This window comes from Scyliorhinus canicula, chromosome 8 (assembly GCF_902713615.1).
Source record: "Scyliorhinus canicula chromosome 8, sScyCan1.1, whole genome shotgun sequence".
In the NCBI taxonomy this organism is placed as follows: Eukaryota; Metazoa; Chordata; class Chondrichthyes; order Carcharhiniformes; family Scyliorhinidae; genus Scyliorhinus; species Scyliorhinus canicula.
Window position 1 is genome coordinate 113,464,956 of NC_052153.1, and position 25,320 is coordinate 113,490,275.

A 25,320-nucleotide genomic window follows, 5' to 3' on the forward strand; every position below is an offset into this window, starting at 1 on the left:
CTGAGGTTAGAAACAGGAAAGGAGAGGTCACCCTGTTGGGAGTTTTCTATAGGCCACCTAATAGTTCTAGGGATGTAGAGGAAAGGATGGCGAAGATGATTCTGGAAAAGAGCGAAAGTAACAGGGTAGTTGTTATGGGAGACTTTAACTTTCCAAATATTGACTGGAAAAGATATAGTTCGAGTACATTAGATGGGTCATTCTTTGTACAATGTGTGCAGGAGGGTTTCCTGACACAATATGTTGACAGGCCAACAAGAGGCGAGGCCACATTGGATTTGGTTTTGGGTAATGAACCAGGCCAGGTGTTAGATCTGGAGGTAGGTGAGCACTTTGGAAACAGTGACCACAATTCGGTGACCTTTACGTTAGTGATGGAAAGGGATAAGTATACCCCGCAGGGCAAGAGTTATAGCTGGGGGAAGGGCAATTATGATGCCATTAGACATGACTTAGGATGTGTTGGTTGGAGAAGTAGGCTGCAAGGGTTGGGCACACTGGATATGTGGAGTTTGTTCAAGGAACAGCTATTGCATGTTCTTGATAAGTACGTACCAGTCAGGCAGGGAGGAAGGGGTCGAGCGAGGGAACCGTGGTTTACCAAAGAAGTGGAATCTCTTGTTAAGAGGAAGAAGGAGGCCTATGTAAAGATGAGGCGTGAAGTTTCAGTTGGGGCGCTTGATATTTACAAGGAAGCGAGGAAGGATCTAAAGAGAGAGCTGAGACGAGCAAGGAGGGGACATGAGAAGTCTTTGGCAGGTAGGATCAAGGAAAACCCAAAAGCTTTCTATAGGTATGTCAGGAATAAAAGAATGACTAGGGTAAGAGTAGGGCCAGTCAAGGACAGTGGTGGGAAGTTGTGTGTGGAGGCTGAGGAGATAAGCGAGATACTAAATGAATACTTTTCGTCAGTATTCACTCAAGAAAAAGATAATATTGTGGAGGAGAATGCTGAGACCCAGGCTAATAGAATAGATGGCATTGAGGTGCGTAGGGAAGAAGTGTTGGCAATTCTGGACAAGGTGAAAATAGATAAGTCCCCGGGGCCGGATGGGATTTATCCTAGGATTCTCTGGGAAGCCAGGGAAGAGATTGCTGAGCCTTTGGCTTTGATTTTTAGGTCATCATTGGCTACAGGAATAGTGCCAGAGGACTGGAGGATAGCAAATGTGGTCCCTTTGTTCAAGAAGGGGAGTAGAGATAACCCCGGTAACTATAGGCCGGTGAGCCTAACGTCTGTGGTGGGTAAAGTCTTGGAGAGGATTATAAAAGATACGATTTATAATCATCTAGATAGGAATAATATGATTAGGGACAGTCAGCATGGTTTTGTGAAGGGTAGGTCATGCCTCACAAACCTTATCGAGTTCTTTGAGAAGGTGACTGAACAGGTAGACGAGGGTAGAGCAGTTGATGTGGTGTATATGGATTTCAGTTAAAGCGTTTGATAAGGTTCCCCACGGTCGTCTATTGCAGAAAATACGGAGGCTGGGGATTGAGGGTGATTTAGAGATGTGGATCAGAAATTGGCTAGTTGAAAGAAGACAGAGAGTGGTAGTTGATGGGAAATGTTCAGAATGGAGTTCAGTTACGAGTGGCGTACCACAAGGATCTGTTCTGGGGCCGTTGCTGTTTGTCATTTTTATAAATGACCTAGAGGAGGGCGCAGAAGGATGGGTGAGTAAATTTGCAGACGACACTAAAGTCGGTGGAGTTGTAGACAGTGCGGAAGGATGTTGCAGGTTACAGAGGGACATAGATAGGCTGCAGAGCTGGGCTGAGAGGTGGCAAATGGAGTTTAATGTGGAGAAGTGTGAGGTGATTCACTTTGGAAAGAATAACAGAAATGCGGAATATTTGGCTAATGGTAAAATTCTTGGTAGTGTGGATGAGCAGAGGGATCTCGGTGTCCATGTACATAGATCCCTGAAAGTTGCCACCCAGGTTGATAGGGTTGTGAAGAAGGCCTATGGTGTGTTGGCCTTTATTGGTAGAGGGATTGAGTTCCGGAGCCATGAGGTCATGTTGCAGTTGTACAAAACTCTAGTACGGCCGCATTTGGAGTATTGCGTACAGTTCTGGTCGCCTCATTATAGGAAGGACGTGGAAGCTTTGGAACGGGTGCAGAGGAGATTTACCAGGATGTTGCCTGGTATGGAGGGAAAATCTTATGAGGAAAGGCTGATGGACTTGAGGTTGTTTTCGTTAGAGAGAAGAAGGTTAAGAGGTGACTTAATAGAGGCATACAAAATGATCAGAGGGTTAGATAGGGTGGACAGCGAGAGCCTTCTCCCGCGGATGGAGGTGGCTAGCACGAGGGGACATAGCCTTAAATTGAGGGGTAATAGATATAGGACAGAGGTCAGAGGTGGGTTTTTTACGCAAAGAGTGGTGAGGCCGTGGAATGCCCTACCTGCAACAGTAGTGAACATGCCAACATTGAGGGCATTTAAAAATTATTGGATAAGCATATGGATGATAAGGGCATAGTGTAGGTTAGATGGCCTTTAGATTTTTTCCATGTCGGTGCAACATCGAGGGCCGAAGGGCCTGTACTGCGCTGTATCGTTCTATGTTCTATGTTCTATACGAACGCCATGATAAGTTTGTCCAGTGCTTTGAAAAAGGCCTTGGGGATGTAGATCGGAATGGATCTAAACAGGAAGAGGAACCTGGGCAGTACGTTCATTTTGATCGTCTGGACTCTCCCCGCGAGGGAGAGCGGGAGTGTGTTCCATCTTTGCAGGTCCTTTTTAACTTCCTCCGTCAGGCTGGTGAGGTTCCATTTGTGGATCCCGAGAAGGCTCCAAACTCTTTCAGGAGCGCGATGATTCCGTCCATGCTGCTTTGTGGGTCCGAGATATAGAGGAGCAGATCATCCGCATAGAGTGAGACTCTGCTCTCTACCTCCCCTTCGGATCCCCCTCCCAATTTTTTGCTGCCCTGAGCGCGATTGCTAGTGGTTCGATTGCTAGTGCGAACAGCAGCGGGGACAGTGGGCATCCTTGTCTGGTGCCCCTGTGCAGCTGGAAGTATTGGGAGTTGGTATTGTTGGTCCATACACTCGCCATGGGAGCGTTGTATAGGAGCTTTACCCAAGCAGTGAACCCTGTTCCAAGCCCGAACCGCTCCAGTACCTCTATGAGGTATTTCCATTCGACTCTGTCGAAGGCCTTTTCTGCGTCCAGGGAGACGATCACCTCTTCTGTTCTCTCCCCGGAGGGGGTCATTATCACGTTCAGCAGGCGCCTGATGTTCGCGGTAAGCTGTCTACCTTTGACGAAGCCCGTTTGGTCCTCTGTGACCACCTCAGGTACACAGTCTTCTAGCCTTTTGGCTAGGATTTTGGCCAGTATTTTGGCGTCTGCGTTCAGAGAGATATGGGTCTGTATGACCCACATTCCGTTGGGTCTTTGTCTTTCTTAGGTATCAGCGAGATTGAGGCCTGTGCTAACGTGGGTGGCAGTGTGCCCCTAGCTAGCGAGTCTGTGAACATCTCCCGCAGGTGCTGTCGCAAATTTTTTGTAGAAGTCCGCCGGGAATCCGTCCGGTCCCGGCGCCTTCCCCGTCTGCATGGAGCTCATGCTCTCCATGATCTCTCCCAGTGCTAGTGGTGCTTCCAGATCCCGTTTTCTGCCCTCTCCCACGACTGGTATGTCCAGTCCATCAAGAAACCGGTTCATCCCAGCCTTCCCCGTTGGGGGCTCTGAGGTGTACAGCTCTTGGTAGAAGGCCTTGAAGGTTTCGTTAATCCTCTCTGGTTCTGTTTCCCACGTGCCTCTTGTACCTCTGATTTGCGCAATTTCTCTGCTGGCTGCCTGCTTTCTCAGCTGGTGTGCCAACAGGCGGCTGGCTTTGTCTCCGTGTTCGTACAGGGCCCCGCGTGCCTGGCGGAGTTGGTGTACTGCTTTCCTGGTGGAGAGCAGGTCAAGTTCCTTTGTAATTCTTTTCTCTCCGCCAGGAGCTCTACGGTCGGGGCCTCGGAGTATTTACGGTCTACCTCCAGTATGGAGTCGACCAGCTTCTGCCTAGCCGTATGAACTAGATCTAATGCTGAAGGGAGAATTAATCTCTCTGCTATAGTGTGGGGCATTTTCTCTTGAGCTACACGGTAAGCTACCATGTAAGAAGCAAATTGTACTTTGTCATTCAATGTAACATTTCTGCTGAGGCCTTCAGCCGACTATTTAAGTTCTCGTTACATCCTTTGAAAAAAAAAGAGGTTTGTCCTCAAACTCGCCATGCTTAGTTGTCAAATGCCTTTGAAGTTTTGAGGGTTTTAAACTTTCATTTGCCAGCACTTCCCTGTATATAACGCACATGGGCCTTGCATCCTGATTTGCATTGGCACAATTAATAAAACCATACCTTAAAAAAATCGTCTACCTACTGCTTTGTGCCTGATTTCAGCTGCTTCTTAATGGGCTATTCACCAGAGGCCTCGGAGCTCACAACAGCACTGTTTTGTTCTGTTGTGGACTCTCCTGGACAGCTCACACCACCACTACTTTATCCTATTGTGGACTCTCCTGGCAGCTCACACAACTGCTTTTTCCTGCTGTGGATTCTCCTGAGCCACTCTCTCCAGCAGGATTAGTTGTGAGATCCTGGACTGTTCGTGTCTCTAGCCCTCTCTTCCTTATTACAAAACGATCAATTTTAAAATTTACAGTCCTGTTGTTTGTTTCCTGCTGACAAAATGGAGGAATTGCAATCGTGCCCAAAGCACGTGACGTCAGCGTTCGGGGTGCGTGACCTGCTCTCTACCTCGCTTCAGGCAGGAAGACTGAATTGAATTTTTAAAAAAGTCTTCTCCTGGGTTAGCACTCTGACATCAGGAGGAGGCTGTGCTTCTCTCTGGGCTCCGGGCATGTGCATCACCAAGCTTTCCAAGAGACCCTGCCATCGTTATTGATCAAGATGATGCACTCTGCTGAGGCTCTGATGTTTCAAAGCCACAAACAATTACCTTTACAGCCTCTCTCTCTCTTTGGTTTGAGGAGGGGGGAAGGATGGAAACAGATTAGATTTAGATTGGTCATGTGTACCGAGGTAGAGTGAAAAGTATTGTTCTGCGTACAGTCCAGGCAGATCGTTCCATAGATGAAAAACATAGGGCATACAATAAATACACAATGTAAATACACAGACATTGGGTGAAGTATACGGAGTATATGCTACAACAGTAGAGAAGATGCGTAGAGAGGTCAGTTCAGGCCTTAAGAGGGTCATTCAGTAGTCTGGTAACAGCGGGAAAGATTTGCTTTTGAATTGGTTAGTGCGTGTTCTCAGACTTTTGTATATTCTGCCCGATGGAAGAGGTTGGAGGAGAGAATAACCCAGATGGGAGGGGTCTTTGATTGTGCTGTCCGCTTTCCTAAGACAGCGGGTGGTGTTGACAGAGCCAATGGATGGGAGACGGGTTTGTATAATCGACTGGGCTGTGTTCACGGCCCACTGCAGTTTCTTGTGTCTTGGGCCGAGCAGTTGCCATTCCAGGCTGTGATGCAGCCAGATGGGGTGCTTTCTATGGTGCATCTGTAAAAGTTGGCATGAGTCAGTGTGGACATGCCGTAATTCCTTAATTTCCTCAGAAAGTAAAGGCGCGATTGTGCTTTTGTGGTTGTAGCATCGACGTGGGTGGATCAGGACAGATTGTTGGTGATGTGTATGCCAAGGAATTTGAAGCGGTCAACCATCTCCACCTAAGCATACAGGGGTACGTATGACATTTTGCTTCTTGAAGTCACTGACCAACTCCCTAATTTTGCTCACATTGAGGGTGAGATTGTTGTCGTTGCACCACGCCACTAGGTTCTCGATCTCCCTCCTGTACCATGACTCATTGTTGTTCAAGATCCGACCCACCACGATTGTGTCATGAGCAAACTAATGAAGTTGGAGGTAAATTTTGCCACACAGTCGTGTTTGTATAGGGAGTACAATAGGGAGTATAGTCGGGGGATAAGTACGCAGCCTTGCGGGGCCCCGGTATTCAGGACTATTGTGGAAGAGATGTCTAAATTACTGATTGTGGTCTATGGGTCAGGAAGTCGAGGATCCAGTTGCAGAGGGAGGAACAAAAACCTAGGTTTTGAAGTTTGGATATGAGCTTGTCTGGGATTATGGTGTTGAAGTGGGAGCTGTAGTCAATGAACAGGAATCTGACATGAGCGTCCTTATTGTCAAGATGCTTCAGGGATGAGTGTAGGGCCGGTATGCAAACTGCAATGGATTAAGGCATTTTGGGAAGTATGGCATCGATGTGTCTCATGACCAACCTCTTGAAGCACTTCATAATGATAGATGTCAAGGCCACCGGACAGTAGTCATTGAGCCACATTGCCTGGCTCTTAGAACATAGAACAATACAGCGCAGTACAGGCCCTTCGGCCCACGATGTTGCACCGACATGGGAAGTCAAAAACTAAAGGCCATCTATCCTACACTATGCCATTATCATCCATATGCTTATCCAATAAACTTTTAAATGCCCTCAACGTTGGCGAGTTCACTACTGTTGCAGGTAGGGCATTCCACGGCCTCACCACTCTTTGCTTAAAAAACCTACCTCTGACGTCTGTCCTATATCTATTACCCCTCAATTTAAGGCTATGTCCCCTCGTGATAGCCACCTCCATCCGCGGGAGAAGGCTCTCACTGTCCACCCTATCTAACCCTCTGATCATTTTGTATGCCTCTATTAGGTCACATCTTAACCTTCTTCTCTCTAATGAAAACAACCTCAAGTCCATCAGCCTTTCCTCATAAGATTTTCCCTCCATACCAGGCAACATCCTGGTAAATCTCCTCTGCACCCGTTCCAAAGCTTCCACGTCCTTCCTATAATGAGGCGACCAGAACTGTACGCAATACTCCAAATGCGCCCGTACCAGAGTTTTGTACAGCTGCAACATGACCTCATGGCTCCGGAACTCAATCTCTCTACCAATAAAGGTCAACACACCATAGGCCTTCTTCACAACCCTATCAACCTGGGTGACAACTTTCAGGGATCTATGTACATGGACACCGAGATCCCTCTGCTCATCCACACTGCCAAGAATTTTACCATTAGCCAAATATTCCGCATTCCTGTTATTCTTTCCAAAGTGAATCACCTCACACTTCTCTACATTAAACTCCATTTGCCACCTCTCAGCCCAGCTCTGCAGCTTATTCAGCAAATTTACTCACCCAACCTTCTGTGCCCTCCTCTAGGTCATTTATAAAATGACAAAACAGCAACGGCCCAGAACAGATCCTTGTGGTACGCCACTCGTAAACTGAACTCCATTCTGAACATTTGCCATCAACCACCACCCTCTGTCTTCTTTCAACTAGCCAATTTCTGATCCACATCTCTAAATCACCCTCAATCCCCAGCCTCAGTATTTTCTGCAATAGCCGACCCTGGGGAACCTTATCAAACGCTTTACTGAAATCCATATACACCACATCAACTGCTCTACCCTCGTCCACCTGTTCAGTCACCTTCTCAAAGAACTCGATAAGGTTTGTGAGGCATGACCTACCCTTCACAAAACCATGCTGACTGTCCCTAATCATATTATTCCTATCTAGATGATTATAAATCGTATCTTTTATAATCCTCTCCAAGACTTTACCCACCACAGACGTTAGGCTCACCGGCCTATAGTTACCGGGGTTATCTCTACTCCCCTTCTTGAACAAAGGGACCACATTTGCTATCCTCCAGTCCTTTGGCACTATTCCTGTAGCCAATGATGACCTAAAAATCAAAGCCAAAGGCTCAGCAATCTCTTCCCTGGCTTCCCAGAGAATCCTAGGATAAATCCCATCCGGCCCCGGGGACTTATCTATTTTCACCTTGTCCAGAATTGCCAACACTTCTTCCCTACGCACCTCAATGCCATCTATTCTAATAGCCTGGGTCTCAGCATTCTCCTCCACAATATTATCTTTTTCTTGAGTGAATACTGACGAAAAGTATTCATTTAGTATCTCGCTTATCTCCTCAGCCTCCACACACAACTTCCCACCACTGTCCTTGACTGGCCCTACTCTTACCCTAGTCATTCTTTTATTCCTGACATACCTATAGAAAGCTTTTGGGTTTTCCTTGATCCTACCTGCCAAAGACTTCTCATGTCCCCTCCTTGCTCGTCTCAGCTCTCTCTTAGATCCTTCCTTGCTTCCTTGTAACTATCAAGCGCCCCAACTGAAACTTCACGCCTCATCTTCACATAGGCCTCCTTCTTCCTCTTAACAAGAGATTCCACTTCTTTGGTAAACCACGGTTCCCTCGCTCGACCCCTTCCTCCCTGCCTGACTGGTACGTACTTATCAAGAACATGCAATAGCTGTTCCTTGAACAAGCTCCACATATCCAGTGTGCTCAACCCTTGCAGCCTACTTCTCCAACCAACATATCCTAAGTCATGTCTAATGGCATCATAATTACCCTTCCCCCGGCTATAACTCTTGCCCTGCGGGGTATACTTATCCCTTTCCATCACTAATGTAAAGGTCACCGAATTGTGGTCACTGTTTCCAAAGTGCTCACCTACCTCCAGATCTAACACCTGGCCTGGTTCATTACCCAAAACCAAATCCAATGTGGCCTCGCCTCTTGTTGGCCTGTCAACATATTGTATCAGGAAACCCTCCTGCACACATTGTACAAAGAATGACCCATCTAATGTACTCGAACCTATATCTTTTCCAGTCAATATTTGGAAAGTAAAGTCTCCCATAACAACTACCCTGTTACTTTCGCTCTTTTCCAGAATCATCTTCGCCATCCTTTCCTCTACATCCCTAGAACTATTAGGTGGCCTATAGAAAACTCCCAACAGGGTGACCTCTCCTTTCCTGTTTCTAACCTCAGCCCATACTACCTCGGAAGAAGAGTCCCCATCTAGCATCCTTTCCGCCACCGTAATACTGTCCTTGACTAGCAGCGCCACACCTCCCCCTCTTTTGCCCCCTTCTCTGAGCTTACTAAAACACCTAAACCCCGGAACCTGCAACAACCATTCCTGTCCCTGCTCTATCCATGTCTCTGAAATGGCCACAACCTCAAAGTCCCAGGTACTAACCCATGCTGCCAGTTCCCCTACCTTATTTCGTATACTCCTGGCATTGAAGTAGACACACTTCAAACCACCTACCTGAACACTGGCACCCTCCTGCGAAGTCAAATCTGTGCTCCTGACCTCTATACTCTCAATCTCCCGTACCCCAAAACTACAATCCAGGTTCCCATGCCCCTGCTGAATTAGTTTAAACCCCCCCTTGTTTGGCAGTGGCATGATAGTGGTCTTCTTGAAACAGGTAGCAACCTCGTAACGGAGTAGAGAGAGGTTGAAATTGTCTGCAAGCACACCCACCAATTTGGTCCGCACAGGACCGGAGTGTACGACCAGGGATTCAGTTAGGACCAGTTGTAGTCCATGGGTTTACTTTCAAGGAAGCCGATCTGACTTCTGAGGCTGTGACGGTGGGTATGGGTGTGTCCGAGGCTGTTTGGGCAGTTGACAACGGTTTGTTGGCTTCCTGCTCAAAACGAGCAGAAGACCACATTGAGTTCAGAGGGGTGCTCTGTTGCCAGATTCTACTCGGATTTGCTTTGTTGCCCATTATATTGTTTAAGCCTTGCCACAACCGACCAGAGCTGGTGTTGTTAGTTTGTGACTCTAGCTTAGTTTGGCATTGTCTTTTGGGTCCCTGATGGATTTGCGGAGGTCGTACCTAGATTTCTCGCATAGGTCAGGGCCGCCTGTCTTGAACGCCTCAGACCCAAACTTTTGTAGGAAATAGATCTCCTGGTTAATCCGTGGTTTCCAGCTGGGGAACTCACATACTACCTTCTTTGGCACACAATCTTCGACAAACTGACTGATGATGTGTGTGACGGCAGTGGCATACTCGCCTGAATTCTTGAATATGGACCAGTCCACTGCCTCCAAGCAGTCACGTAGGAGCTCTTCCATTGCCTTGGAACAGAATTGCACGACCTTCTTAATCGGATTCTCTAGCTTAAGTTTCTGTTTATATGCCGGGAGAAGGAGCACCGTCTTGTGGTCCGATTTTCCGAAGTGCAGTCAGGGAATTGATCGTTAGGTGCCTTTGATGTTTGTGCAGCAGTGGTCAAGGATGTTGGGGTCCCTGGTGGGACAGGTGTGTTGGTGGAATTTTGGCAATATACTCTTGAGATGGGCTTGGTTGAAGTCCCCATCCATGATAAACAAGATCTCCGGGTATTCTGTTTCACTGTTACTTGTAGTAATGTTATATCAGTTATATACAGTGTTGTGGGCCAGAGTTTAGAGAACCCCAAGGTGTATCATGGAGTTCACCTGACCCACAACTTTTAATAGATTGTGCTTTGGGGAGCACACGGCCCACCTCTACAGGTGTGGTACAGTAGAAATGGAAAAGTATTTTTTAAAGCAAAACAATGTTTATTCTATGAACTCAAGTTAACCTTTTTAAAACATAGTGAACATCTTAGCAACCATCAATTAAAATACAACCCCCAAAGAATACAACACTAAGTAATCCTTAATAACTTCCCAAACAACATCCAGAAGACAAAAGACACACCTTTTAACATAAGCACATCAGGTTTATATTCACTACTAAGAACATTTATAATTCTGAAATCACCACCTGATCAATAGATAGTCTTTTCATGGCAGAGAGATCAACAGTACACCTGCTTTGTCTGGCTTCAGCTCCAAAACCGAAAACGAAACCACATAAACACAGACACCCAAGCTTTTCTCAAAGTGAAACGAAAAAAACAGAGCAGAGCTCAGCTCCACCCACACTCTGACATCACTGCAGTAACCATGAGCAGCCAAACATTCTTAAAGCGGCTTTCTCATGACAACAGCAATATAATGTTTGGGGCTTTACTGCGATCCCCTTCTCAGTTGTGGTGAACAAGCCGACTTCCCCAGAATCCTCCTCCATCACTTCTGACTACTGGCCTCTGTTGGATGCCCTTCCTCCTGTTGAGCACCGGGTCCTTCACCATAATTTCCTGCACTATACTCTTATCTCCCGTTCACAGAACGACACAACAATGTCTTCATCTTCTGTCAGCTAATGTATTCAACGGGTCATCATCCATTTCCGTCGTCTTTAGCGTGATGTCACCATTAAACACATCTTCCTCTCCCAGCATTCCAAAGGGACCAATCGGTCTGTCCAGTATACTCTGGTCTACTCCTCTACTAATTTCAACATCTCATTGCCTTCCACAGTACCTTTTCATGTAAACACAGGAGATGTAAACTTGCCTTTTACTTCCTCTCTCCTCATGCTCCAAGGCCCCAAACACACTAAGTGATTTTGCGTACTTCTTTCAATTTAGCTTGCTGATAATTCCAAAAAGGTAAAAGGCTTGAACATATTCCTTTTGTTTGCAGTGAACGTCTGTTTATAAATGTATGCCATTTCTAACAAGTATAAATGAGTTATGTTACAAGCTTGGTTGTTAGTGTAGCTATTCGCGCACTCAGGATTGCTCAGCGAGTGTTGCCAAATCACAGAATCGCAACGGTAAGTAGATCTAACATCCAAGAGTTTACACGCAAGGGGTATTTCCTATTAACAGGATGTTACCATCAGTCCAAAAAGGCTTTTTGCTTCCAACACAATTGAACAACTTTGTGTATGTATTTCAGAGTCGGTGCAATGCTAGTTATGGAGTCATATGTTCAACGATTGGCTGATCAAATCCGATTCTAGCATCAGCCGATGGAGAAGCCTGCCCCCTATTTTGGAACATCTGCATGCTGTACTATGATGCAGGCTGATTTGAGATAAGTTTTGAGATGCAGCTGGCAGCACAATATAGTGGCTTTGAAATATTGCTCAATTGATTCCGAAACAAAATGTCTTATTTCACTGGAGTTGCACCTGAATAAGCATGACCTGGGTGCCAGTCCTGTTGGTGCAGTATTTTCCCTTACCTTGCTTGTTCCTTCCATTTCAGGTTGATTATAGTTCTGAGAAAAGGATTACTTCTAATCTAAAGTCCACTGCCTCCCAGTACAAGTTATAATAAAAGTTGTTTTCTGCAGAAAATGTATCTTTTAAAGAATGGAATAATGACAAACTGACATTGACATTACAGGAACATAGCATGCAGATGTTCAAAAATAGGGGACAGGTTTCTCTATTGGCTGATGCTGGAATCGGGAAACGCAATTGGGCGGAGAATCAGTTTGGCGTGAAATAGTGGCGGGCACCGTTTCATGCCAAATCAAAATTCTCTGATGCCTTGACAGCAGCGTCAATGCATTCTACTCCGCACATACAGTAAAAGTCATTGGCATATCTGTAGTAATCCACAGGAGGCAGGAGTTCCGTCACCACACCAATATTTATTTACAATAACGATATTACAGGAGCAACTACAAACAGTGCTGCTAGCAGTCCAGTCAACTTAAGACTGGCTCACAAAGCCTACACAGGTGATTATATGGGCCCCCTCAATGAGCTATCAGTGAGCGAGCTCATACTCCAATTGGCCAACCAATAAAGCCAATTGGAGTTCATTACAATATCATTAGCGGGCCTGATAAGGTATTCTCCGGGACCTCTGACGCTCTCAGCCATGATCTACTGGGACTGGGCCACACTCAGGAGCGCCACTGCAATGTCCAGATGTCTCTGGCACATGGTTGCCTGAGAGGGCAGCCCAGTCCTGGGCCTCAGCCACTGCCTGCAGAGATTGCCCCAGGCCTTGAACGTGCTGATCCACGGGTGAAACCCTCGCCCCCAAGGCCTTCACCGCGGACATCAACCCTGCATGGTCAGCATTACCTTGTGTTCCTGAACACAGTTGGACTCCTCCAACTGCGCCTTAAGGTGCTGGATGCTCGTTGATAACCCCTCATGCAGTACTGGCTTTTCAACTGCATTTCCACAATCGATGGGACTGTCTGTTCCAGAAGCCCGAATCCCGTCTGGAAGGCAGTTAATCTCTGGGGTCAGCCTACCCTCCAACTGTTCCTACTATTCATACCTCCACCTGCTGTAGCTGAGCAGCTGTGAGGTGCACACCAGATAGTGCCCCAGGAACCTCTTCACTAAAATGCCCACCAAGGTGTTTCTGGGATGGTGGAAGATGTGGGAGACAGCTGTGATGGAAAATCAGAAAACGAACAATGTCAGACAGTCAGATGCATACAGCCCAGGGGGTGGGTAGCTGCTGACTTGAGTGGCCAGGACACCCAGCAATGACGGCCGGTGGGGGTGCCGGCATGCGTTGTAGGGTGGGGATTCAGCCGCCCTCCTGGTGAGGGGGGGGGGGGGGGGGGGGGGGAGGGCTATGGGGGTGTGGGACGGAGTTTGATGCCAGGGGCATGGTGCTGCCTAATCACCCTGGCCAACCTGAGGAGGTAGCGCAGTTTTTTCCTGCATTGCTGGCCAGTCCTGACAGTGTTGCTGACGGCGCTGACCACCTCTGCCACCTGCACCCAGGCACGTCAAATGGTGACAGCTGGCAGCCTCCTTCCTGGGCGGGTTACAGTGTAGCCTGCCTCTCCTCCACGGCTTCCAGCAGGGTCTCAAGCTTGATGTCCTTAAAATGGGGTGCCACTTTCCTCACTGCCATCTTGTTGACTGTGTGGGGAATGAAGTGTGTACATGTAACTGCAGCTTGTCAGCCTCCTGAGTGTCAATCGCGAACCCAGTGAATCCCGCACCCTTTTTCATTGGAATCGATTATGTTCCACATGGGGCGGGTGCTAGCCCCTCAACGGTCGCTGAATCGGTCCAGGTGCGGCGCCAGTTTTGCTGTCTAGAAGTTCATGAATCCTGCCCCGGCGGTCACACTTAATCTCAGCAAAGGAGAATTCCGCCGAGGGTGGCTGAGCAGCTGAGGTAACAATTAGCTCAGTTCTTAAAGCCCTCATGTAGATTTCACATCTAAATAACTGATTAAACTATTTGTCCTCCAAAACAACAGACAGGTACAAAGATTTATATATACAATTTTTAAAAAATATATTTTTTATCAAGAAATTCATCTCAGCGAACAAAATTAAGCTGATACAAAAGTATTATACTTTTGCAGGAAAAACTCCTGCGAGAAAGCACTTTTTGTGCACACACGGGACGTTAACAACATACCTGTCCATCTCTGCTTATCTGCACTTTTTTATTATCATTCCATGGGTTTAACAGGTGGTGAGCATATTGGAAAGGAAGACTTTCCTTTCTAATCCATTCCACTCGGAAGACTCCTCCTAGCCCAGCAGAGCCCCACTCCTGGCTTCTCTCCCGCCCTATCTCGGAGATCATTCTGGCAAAGCCCTAAAGAAAACAATAATTTTTAATCACATACAAATCATTTTAAATTTACTGATTATTCCTCTCTTTAATTGATTTGTCTCACTCATTAGTTGCCAATTGAGTGATGCTTAGAATGTTTCAGTTGACTAATTTTCTTTCACTCCTCATGGAGTAGGCGCATAGGCTGCATTCAATGAATATCTAATGCCACTTCTTACTTTTGATGGTTTCAACCTTAATTATTCTTTATCAATTTACTCAATGGCCTCACTATCTCCTGTGATCTCAAAGATCTTGGCCATTGCTAAAATTGTCACCAAGGGACTTAATTTCCACCAAAGTAACTTTCAGCCTCAATATTCGTTAGCACTGCTGCCTCACAGCGCCAGGGACCCAGGTTTGATTCCGGCTTTGGGCAGCCATCTGTTGAGTTTGCACTTTCTCTCTGGTCTGCTTGGGTTTCCTCTGGGTGCTCCAATTTCCTCCCATAGTCCACAAAGATGTGCAGGTTAGGTAAATTGGCCATTTTAATTGCCCCTTAACGTCCAAGATGTGCAGGTTATGTGGGGTTACAGGGATAGGGCAGGAATGGGCCTAGGTTGGGTGCTCTTTCAGAGGATCGGTGCTGACTCAATGGGCCAAATGGCCTTCTTTTGCACTGTAGGAATTCTATGAAGGGCTCAATTTCTATAATGACCAAATGTAAGACTTGATACTGCTTCTATATCTGGGAAGTCTTCTTTTTTTAAAACATCAGCAACATATTTCTGATAGGAAAATGGTTATTTGATAGACTATCTACCTCCAGCTCTTGCCACTCTGCAATGCAACTTAATTCATGCAACTATAATGGTTGTTCTATAACCTTTCCTCTCATTTTTCCAAAGTTTCAAGTACTGTTCTGTATCATCTTTTGCATTACATTTGCAGTCTAGCGGATTTCAAATGTAGTTTTCCATCACCTAACAACTCTTCTTTCCAATTCTTTTTTAATCTTGGACTCTGAATCTCCTTTACCTTTGTTTTTCTAACTATGTCACAAACAAGCCATGGTCAAGCATATGTCTCACTCATGGATCACCGCAGGTCAATTAGAAATGCTGCATCAAATTATTTATTTAAGCCCGTTTCTTGGAAAACTGAACCAAAATATTGTTTGAATATATTGGGCACAACTTTCAATAGTTTGTCCCAAGCAAAATGTTAGATAGGTGGATGATTTGCCAACCCAAATGCTGATGTAAAGAGCTTTGTCATGGTTAACTGAACCCTTAGCATCCAGATTCTGGGTTTCCTGGCCAACCAGAGAGGAAGACCTGCTGAATCTGTCAAAGGAAGAATCTCTAATTTAAGGGGCATCAATAGGGGTCAGAAAGGCTCAACTGTACATTGATTCCTGAGGTTGAAACAACCACAGGAATGGGGAAGAGATGTAATAAGGCTGTTCTCCCTGTGTCTCTCACTCTTATCTTGATGTTCTGCTGTGGGATCTAAGGGGCTAAAGTGAGGTGATCTTTCCCAAGGACAGGAAAAAGAAGAGGCCAGATTCTGAAACCAAGAAGCAAGGCAGCATAGATACAAGTAGTTGAGGAATATGGTGCCTCCAGTATGGACAGCCAAAGCTCCTGCTGATCCTTTGTTCGCTTCCACCCATGCTTCATAGTAACCCGCCACAAAATGTTATTCTTTCTTCCTCTCCACACAAGTCAGTTCTAACACTCTGACTTTGCTTTCTTTCCTTCAAGGAAGAGAGACTGCACAATCTTGTGGATGAGTGGTGATTAACAATACATGCCCACTGGTCCAATGAGAAGATGGTATTGTTCCTCGAGACTGCAGATGTCAGCAGCAGCCTGCTGTAAAAGGCTGAGCCTGAAGCAGTGCCACTCAGACATGTCAAGAGAGATGATACTCTCCTGCACACCTAGTTGGGAATCTTACTTACTTTGAATTGTATCTTGTGCCCATTTGCTCTGCCCTGTGGGGTGGCAAGAGGTTGAGGAGAAAGCAGCTATTGCTAGTGATGTTGCTCCTGCTCCTCTTGTTTATCACCAGAAAATCAAGGTAGATTGTAGAAGCTGCTCCTATGTCATTGTGAAGGCTAACAGAAGGGAGTACAACTCAAGATGGCTAAGTTTAAGATGAGTGAACTGACTTCCAAGATATTGGCAATCTCCTGTCAAAGTAAAATTACACCTGACCTCTGGAATTCAGCTCCTTTGTTCATGTTTCATCCAAGACTGTAACAAGTTCTGGGGTCAAGTTGTCCTTGTGGACGCCAAACTGAGTTTTGGTGAACTGATTATTGGTGAGCATGTTCTGCTTGATAGAACTGACAACGATCACTTTCATAACTCTGAGTGTAAAGTGATGGGCCGATAACATAACAAATTATTGCGCAAAATAGTCTTTTTACAGGTATTATGAAACGTTTTTCAGAAGCAGAAGAAACAAATCACTTAATCGGTTGAAAATCCAACCCAAGGAACAATGAATGGGATACAGATAACTCAATTTGCTTATTTGTTAATCAGAAGCTACTTAAGAAATTAACTAGCAACCTGATTGAAAAGAATAAATACACAGCTGTTAAAATACTTCCACAAACATATTTTTTCACCTGGAAATGTCCTGATCCTTGCACAGAAAACACGAGGTACACAATGCTGCTTTCCCAAAATGCACGGTTTAGTTTTCGTTCATTGCTGGGTGTAGTTGACCAGATTCCCTTTTGTTGAGAAATCTCAAGATTACGAAGGTTGCTGCTCTTCAAAATGAAAAAGCGAACTGGTACATTTGGCCTCGGTGATGGAGATTTAGAGCCCTGAAGATAAATTATATGATTTTATTATGTTTTAATCCTTTTTCAGCTTGTTCCAAAGTCTCCATGGTGCAGGAGATGACCTGAATATTACTTCAGAACTTTCCCTTGACGTTGTCAAAGCGCTAAATGTAACAGCATGGCAGACAACAGAAGAAATTCCTTCATCACAGGCAATTTTAACCCCAAGACTCAAAATGTTTATTCTAGTTGCCAGTCAGTACACAGCTATTTTAACTGCAAAGCTGTCTTAAACCAGATTGCAACACAAGTAGTACATTATTATGTCATTAAACTGAGAATCTTTGTTTGAGTATATTAAATCGACAAGGAATATGCTCCAAAGAAATTACAACCTGAAATCAAAAGCTATGCTATTTTGTAATCTGAAGGTAATTTAAATCAAGTCTCATGACATGCCTTAATTCACTATAATGAAATCTTCCACAAAAAAAAGCAGATTCATGGCAACAACATATTTATGGAGCACGTTTAATGTTACAAAACATTCAAAAGCACTTCACAAGAGCATTAAAACAAAATATGACACAAGTCAAAGAGGAGATTCAAGGCCAGAAGACCAAAAACGTGGTCAGTGTTAGCTTTTAAGGAGTGTCTTAAAAAGAGTAAAGGTAGCGAGGTGGAGAGATGCAGGGAGGGTACTCCAGAGGTTGGGTCCTAGGCACCTAAAGGCATGGCTTCAATGGTGCAGCAATTAAAATTGGAAATGCACAATATGCCAGAATTAAAGGGACACATATCTCAGAGGTTTGTTGGGCTGGAAGATTACAGAGATAGGAAAGGACAAGTCAATGGAGGATTTGAAAATAAAGATGAGAATTTTAAAACAAAAATGTTGCTTGACTGGAGTCAATGGAGGTTAGTGAGCACAGGGGTGATAGGAGAACTAAACTTGTTGTGAATTAAGTCATAGGCAGCAGAGCTTTGGATAACCTCAAGTATTTTGGAGACCAGCCAGGCGTGTGTTGGAATAGTCAAGTTTGGAGGTGATGATGGGATTAATGAGGGTTGAATAAGTAGCTGAGCTTCGACAGTGATGAGGTTAGGCATGTTATGGGCGTGGAAATAGGCACTCTTAGTGTTAGCACAACTTGTGGTAAAATATGATACCAAGGTTGCAAACAGACTGGCTTAATCTCAGACTGTTGACAGGAGTCAGCACCTAGGACACTGAGTAAGGAGCAGGAACTGAAAACAACAATTTCAATCTTCCCAATGTTTAACTGGGGGAAATTTTTGCTCATCCAGCACTGAATTTTAAATAAGCACTCTGATAGAGAATAGCAACAGTGGAGGAGGTGAGAGTAGTGGTGAGTTAGAGCTGGGCGGCATTAGCATATATGTAAATGCTGTGTCTTTGGTTGGTAATGTCAAGAAATAGCATGTAGATGAGAAATAAGAAGGGGCAAGGACAGATCTTTGGGGGAGCACCAGATAGGATTACGAGAGCAGGTAGGGAAGCCATTGTAAGTGATTCTCTGGCTACAATGAGATAGCTAAGAATGGAAAGTGAGAGCAGGCCCACCCAGCTGGACGACAGTGGAAAGGCATTGGAGTATGGTGTAGTCAACTGTGTCAAAGACTGCAGACAGGTTGAGAGGAATGAGGGGGAAAGTTTACCTTTGTCACAATGGTTTCCATTTTGACTTTGCTGAAAACCATTTTGATATAGTGGTTGGGGCCTGATTAAAGGGATTCAAATATGGAGTTTCGGGAAAGATGGGAATGATTTAGGAGTCGGCAACAAGTTTAAGGGCTTATGAAGAAAGGGAGGTTGGTGATGGGATGGTAGTTTGTAAGGACAGTGGGGCCAAGGGTTATTTTTTGTGGACAAGGGTAATGATAGCAGCTTTAAAGGAGAGAGGAATAATGCCTGGAGAGAGAGAGACCATTTAATCTGCCTAAGTGGCAGGACTGTAAATATAGCCTCCATAATAAATGCAATCCATCCTGCTCCTTGGTGATTTGACAGCAGGTTTAAAGTGAAATGGAGCCTGATGGTTTTGCATCATTCTGCACATGGCCAGCAAAGGTTGAAGCCTCCATAGAAGTCACAAATGTGAATGTCAATACTGGGAATCAAGTTCAAGCTTTCTATTTAGGAATCACTCTTTAACAAAGTGAAAAACATTTTTGGAGAAGTTTGGATCTCTGATCTTTAATTCATGAAATGATATATCAACAGCAAGACGCTTTTCTGTTTGTGGAATCTTTAAAATAAAAATGCACTGCTTTTTTGTATGATTACTGTGACGATGGGGGGAGATTTACCCACCTTACCCATGAGCAGCAGTCAGAAAGTCATGGTGAACCTGCAATTGGGGATTTCACCACGTGTTGAAACTCCACGACATGTGCATTATGTCACGAAAAAGTTCTCTGCCCAGCTTGACTGAAATGGCAAATTCCAATCAAGTGGGAGAGCCAAAACAGAAAATACTGGACAATCTCAGGAGCCAGTCTATGGAGGGTGCAGGAGTAGGTAAGTCCAAGCTGAAGGATGGGGAGAGAGATGGAAAGGTGGATTCGAAGAGTGGTTGGGGGGTAAGGGCGCTCACATGGGCTGCTGATCCTGGGGATTGGGGGAATAGGTCAGAGGTTTCATTTTGGGTTTTTGTTATATTCCAGAAGGTCTGTTGGCACAGGATGTAACTGGAGCCTATCTTTACACACTTTTATCATTGTTAATTTACAATTACAGATTACAATCAAGCATCTCCTACCTCAAGAGCATAGTTTAATTCAGTGTTTATTTTTAGGGGTACAAGTGAATTCCCAGTTAATGCTTACTGCCTGCGTACAATTAAACACAATTAATATACAATAATAGGAAGGGAAAATGAGGCCAAGTGGTGGCAGAATTGGTAGCTGCTGGGAATGGGGGAGTGCCCACTTTCGAAAGATTCTCAGGCAGGAACCAGGATAGAAGAGACAAATCTAAACGCACTCACCTCCCGAATTCATCAAGTGTCAAGGGGTCTAGTAAGGAATATGGGGTTGAGATAGAGCATTAGCCACATCATGTTAAATGGTGGAGCAGGCTCAAAGGCCCGTACAGCGTACTCATGTTCCAATTTTCTATGTTTCTAAGTCCTGGCCTTGATGAAAGCTGCCTGTCGACAGCAAAGAAACTTTAAAGTAGAATGACAACGAGCCATGCAGCTTCATTGTTATGAAGGAGCAGGTTGGTCCAGGCTAAAGCCAGAAGTGGGGGTTTGGGTCAGAAATTTAACCTCCCCAACCACCAACAATCCTCTGCACTCACCCAACCCAAATCTTCCCTTTTAAGGTTAAAATTCCCCCAACATTGCAAAAGCACTTCTGACACTGAGATGTGGTTTGGGACATCCCAAGGACATGAACCATATAAAACTATCTTCTCATTTGAAAATGCCACTGGCCATACAAGTTATATTTTCTCACTTTTAACATAAAACTCACGTGTTTTAGTGAACGTCATAGCTGTGCAAGTATGGCAATAAATACAGATTAGGTACAAACATTTTAGATTCATATCTGCAAAGAAATGTTCTACGGTTACGCCTTCAGGATAAACATAAACCATTTCTTATCAACTATCATGTGTTTCACACTACAAATTAGGGTTTTAAGAGTTAAAATGAAGTGATATCACAATCAAAGTCTTGAAGATTTTCAAGGTTTATAAATTAAGTAATTGATTACAAGATGAATGTTAAGAATGCGAGGGCACAGATTTACAATATTCAAAAATAATTAAAGGGAAGGACTATAACAAATACATTTATTTCGAGATGAGAATTTTAAGAAATAAATTAATTGTTTGAAAGAGATAAATGTCAAATCTTAACAGGAGCAATGCTTGGCATAAACCAAAATACCAGCACTGACACAATGGGCTAAATTTTCCCAACTTTGAAAATATTTGGGAGATGGGACAATTTCTGGGTGCCATCTCTGCTCAGTCACAGCGTATCCATCCACTTAAATTTCTAGGAGGTGACCAATTAGCAGGATGTCTTCACATTGTCCACTCAATTAAGGGTGGTGGACAGCCTGGGGACATGGGAGGGCACAAGTACCCAAGTGAAGGGCAACTGGCAGGACTATGAAGATTGGGAGGCGCTGAACTGCATAGTGCAGGAGAGGGCAGCACAAGATGGAGGCAGGATACTGAAGAAGAAACTAACAACCAACCCCATGTGCCCAGCACTATCTGCTGGATCTGTCTGCAGGTGGAACACAGATTTGCAAGCCTTCATAGGTGGATGGCCCGAGGTTTTCATTTTGGGCCTTCAAAAGTCAACATTGCTTATTCAACTTACAGCCCCAACCTCTCATTGTGCTCTTGTCTCAGAGTAGAAACTATGCAGCACCAAGAAAATTCAAATCCCTTCTAAAAATAGTCACTATTTGGCTCAATAAATCTTTCATTGGCTTGCTATTTTGGTTGCAGGACAGGTAGCAGTCACTTTCTTAAAGCTGCCTCCTGCAATATTGCGAGGAGGTGATAACACGTCAGTGAGCCGTCCCTTTTCCTCTAAATTTCCTGGTACCCCACTTATATATCCATTGCCATGCAACCGGGAACTTTCTGCCCGATACATGGCAGGGCCTATTTCTGCAGCACCACATTCAATTATTCTAAGGCAGCATTTTGAAACACATTCTTACTTTGCCTGAAGGTGGTGGAGATGGGCTGGCACAGGGGCTGGGATAGTTGCTGCTGTCTGTCGATTTTACAGATGACTGATCGGACCGGTCTTCAGAACTCCTCTTAGGATGAAGAAAGCCCCTCTCCTTGTATCTTTGTTGCTGCTGCTGTGACTTTAACTGAACCCTATGAAAATGAAAATGAAATGAAATGAAAATCGCTTATTGTCACAAGTAGGCTTCAAATGAAGTTACTGTGAAAAGCCCCTAGTCGCCACATTCCGGCGCCTGTTCGGGGAGGCTGATACGGGAATCGAACCGTGCTGCTGGCCTGCCTTGGTCTGCTTTCAAAGCCAGCGATTTAGCCCTGTGCTAAACATAAAAAGATAAATGCTAGTTTTTACCATTTAACAGGTACGGTGCAAAGGCATGGTAAAGGAATACAAGTGAAAAACTCTTTGAGAGGCCAAACACAATCGTGATGGGCCAATGATCAACCCTGTGCTACAAAATTCTAATTCTATCAGCTTTCATGGCAACATTAATTTAATCAATATTTTATAACCCAGTTACTACCACCATACATTCATACATTGGCATCACGGTGATTAGTGCTTTTCATCCAAACCAGCAGATTAGTAATACAAAAACAAAATATTCATAGATTTTAGAATTTACTGTGCAGGAGACCATTCGGCCCATCGAGTCTGCACCAGCCCTTAGAAAGAGCACCCTACTTAAACCCACATCTCCACCCTATCCCTGTAACCCAGTTACCTCACCCAACTATTTTGGACACGAAGGGCAATTTAGCACAGCCGATCCACCTAACCTGTAATCTTTGGACTGTGGGACGAAACAGAAGTACCCGGAGGAAACCCACGCAGGCAAGGGGTGAGCATGCAGACTCCGCACAGACAGTGACCCAGCCGGGAATCGAATCTGGTACCCTGGAGCTGTGAAGCAACATTACTACCCACTGTGCTACCATGCCGCCCTATTTTGGATGCTGGAAATATGAAATAAAAGCAGAAGATGCTTTTTAAAAATTATCTATTGGATATGGGTGTTGCTAGCTTGGGTAGCATTTGTTGGCCATCCCTAATTGGCCTTGAAGTGTTTCAAAGTGCAACTAAGAGTCAACCACATTGCTGTGGACCTGGCTCACATGTAGACCAGTCAGATTTCCTTCCCAGATTAGTGAACCTGGTGGATCTTTATGGCAATCGCTGATAGTTTCACTTTTGTCATGTATTAATTAAATTTAAATTCCACCGGCTGCCATAGTGAAATTTGAACCACTGTCCCCAGAGTCTTAGCCTTGGCCTCTGGGTTACTAGCCCAGTGATATGCCCACTATGCCACTATCTCCTCTTAATGTTAAATGCTGGAAATACTCAACAGGTCAGGCAGCATCTGTGAAGAGAGAAACAGAATTAATGTTTCAGGTTGATTATTTTTCATGACAAATAGTAAGCTACCTATTTAACAAACACAACTTCCAATTAAAAAGATTTTCTGTAAGAGGATAATATTTGTTGCATTCTCAGGTTTTGAATGGTAGATTTCGACAATGCTCTGATCCCTTGAAATATCACCAAAAAAATAAATATCTTTGTATTTAAGTTGCAGCCCCTACAGACCAAAAGTGCGCTACCAGTCCAATATTGAGATAAAGGTACAATGATCTAGAGTTTAACAGAGAACCCTTACCACTGCATTCTGACGTGTTGGAAAATATGTGATGCTATATGGAGTCATTTCGGTACTGGGACAAATATACACTATTATTGTCCAGGCAATAAATAAAATTTAACTACCATCGTCACAATTTTCATCTGCTAATTTGCAACATAAATTTCATTCTTTAAGCACGTTTGCTCACTTTTCCATGGCAAAATGCTTCATAAAACCAGTGATTCTGCTCAGATTCTGCTATCTGCAGATTAATCATGGATGTGAGTGTAAGCAGTCAACTAAGCAAAAGAAATTGGAAACACCTAGCCACACTGTCCTTCAAGAGAAATATAAAATCACTGGCCCTCTGTGTTCCTGAGGCTAAACTCACATCTTCACCACAATTAAAAGCACCACCACAAGATCCCAAGAACATGAATCACTTTGTAAACCTGAAAGTTATTGGAGGGCTTGATTCAGTGATATGCTAAATACTTGGACTGACAGGGTAGATGGTGTGGCGATAGTATGGGTTAAATTATCAAATTTGTTTCTTGCTCATTGCAGTACATGCATCAAGGTCATTACTTCTGCAAGTTATATACATATAAACATTACAGTCTAGCTCATTTTCATCCCTCAGATCAATGTGGAGACATCTGTGACTTAATTGTCATTGTATGTGGATAGAATCCCATCTTAACTGGAGTTACGTAATTCTGTTATGTTCACATGATCAAATCCATTGATCATAGAAGTTAGATTTGGAGCACGAGCACTGACTTTTAAAAAAAAACTGTGATGCAGACCCTGTAAGACTACCAGGTGGTTCAAACTCAGCAGTGAATTTTGGAGGCACGCACTATACTTCCAGAGACCCTAGAAAATGTGGCAACATAGAATCAATAGAATTTCAATCGTGCAGGAGGCCATTCTGCCCATCGATTCTGCACCGACCCTCTGAAAGAGCACTCTACCCAAGCTCACTCCTCCACCCTAACCCAATAACCCCTTAACCTAACCGTTGGACACTAAGGGGCAATTTATCATGGCCAATCCACCAAACCTGCGCATCTTTGAACTGTGGAAGGAAACCGGAACCCCCAGAGGAAACCCACGTAGGCATGGGGAAAAAGTGCAAACTTGACACAGAGTGACCTGAAGGCTGAATCAAGGTCTTTGGCCTTGTGAGGCAGTAGTGCTAATCACTAAGAAAATGTTACACATGCCACATTGTTAAAGCAGGAAAACAAATATTGATGTAGGGATACATGTGGAATAGAGAAATAGTTCTGTCAATTACTTCTTGATGTGCCTCTTTGCCTGACCATGTATTAACCTTATAGTTTCCTCTTTCTAGATTGCAAGTTCGCCATTCTGCTACATGGGTTCCTATTGACTATTTGAATTTTTGAAGCGACATATAGGGGAGTGTCCATGGATTTTGTCTATATAGACTTCCAGAAAGCATTTGATAAGATACCACACAAGAGATTAGCAAAAAGAATGCAGGAAATGTAGGTAACATTATGACATGGCAAGTCATTGGTCGTTAGGCAGGAAGTAGAGTTAAAGAACTCAGATTCTGTTTGGCATGATGTAGTAAGCGATATTTCCAAGTGATACTTGGGACATCTACTTTTCAAATAAGACTTGGATGAAGGAAAAGCAAGCAAGGAAGAAAGGAAGCAATCAAGTCAGTAAGACCTAGCAGACATATATTACAGCCAACAAAGTGTAGTCACTATTGTAACATGGGAAATGCTTCAGCAAATTTGTGCAATGTTTGGTCCACAAATAGCTATGAGATAATGGCTAGATAATCAGTTTTAGTGATGTTGGTGGAAAGATAAGTTAACCAGAACTCCCCTGCC

General features: G+C 44.4%; 1 protein-coding gene across 1 annotated transcript in view; it reads right to left on the bottom strand.

The window, feature by feature from the left end:
- The window catches only part of LOC119970452 (3'-5' RNA helicase YTHDC2), a 173,096-nt gene that overhangs the window by 17,829 nt on the left and 129,947 nt on the right, over positions 1–25,320 (bottom strand). Inside the window, 3 exon segments of the mRNA XM_038805078.1 lie at positions 14,134–14,316; positions 16,916–17,119; positions 21,791–21,956. Coding sequence (XP_038661006.1) covers positions 14,134–14,316; positions 16,916–17,119; positions 21,791–21,956 — 553 coding nt within the window.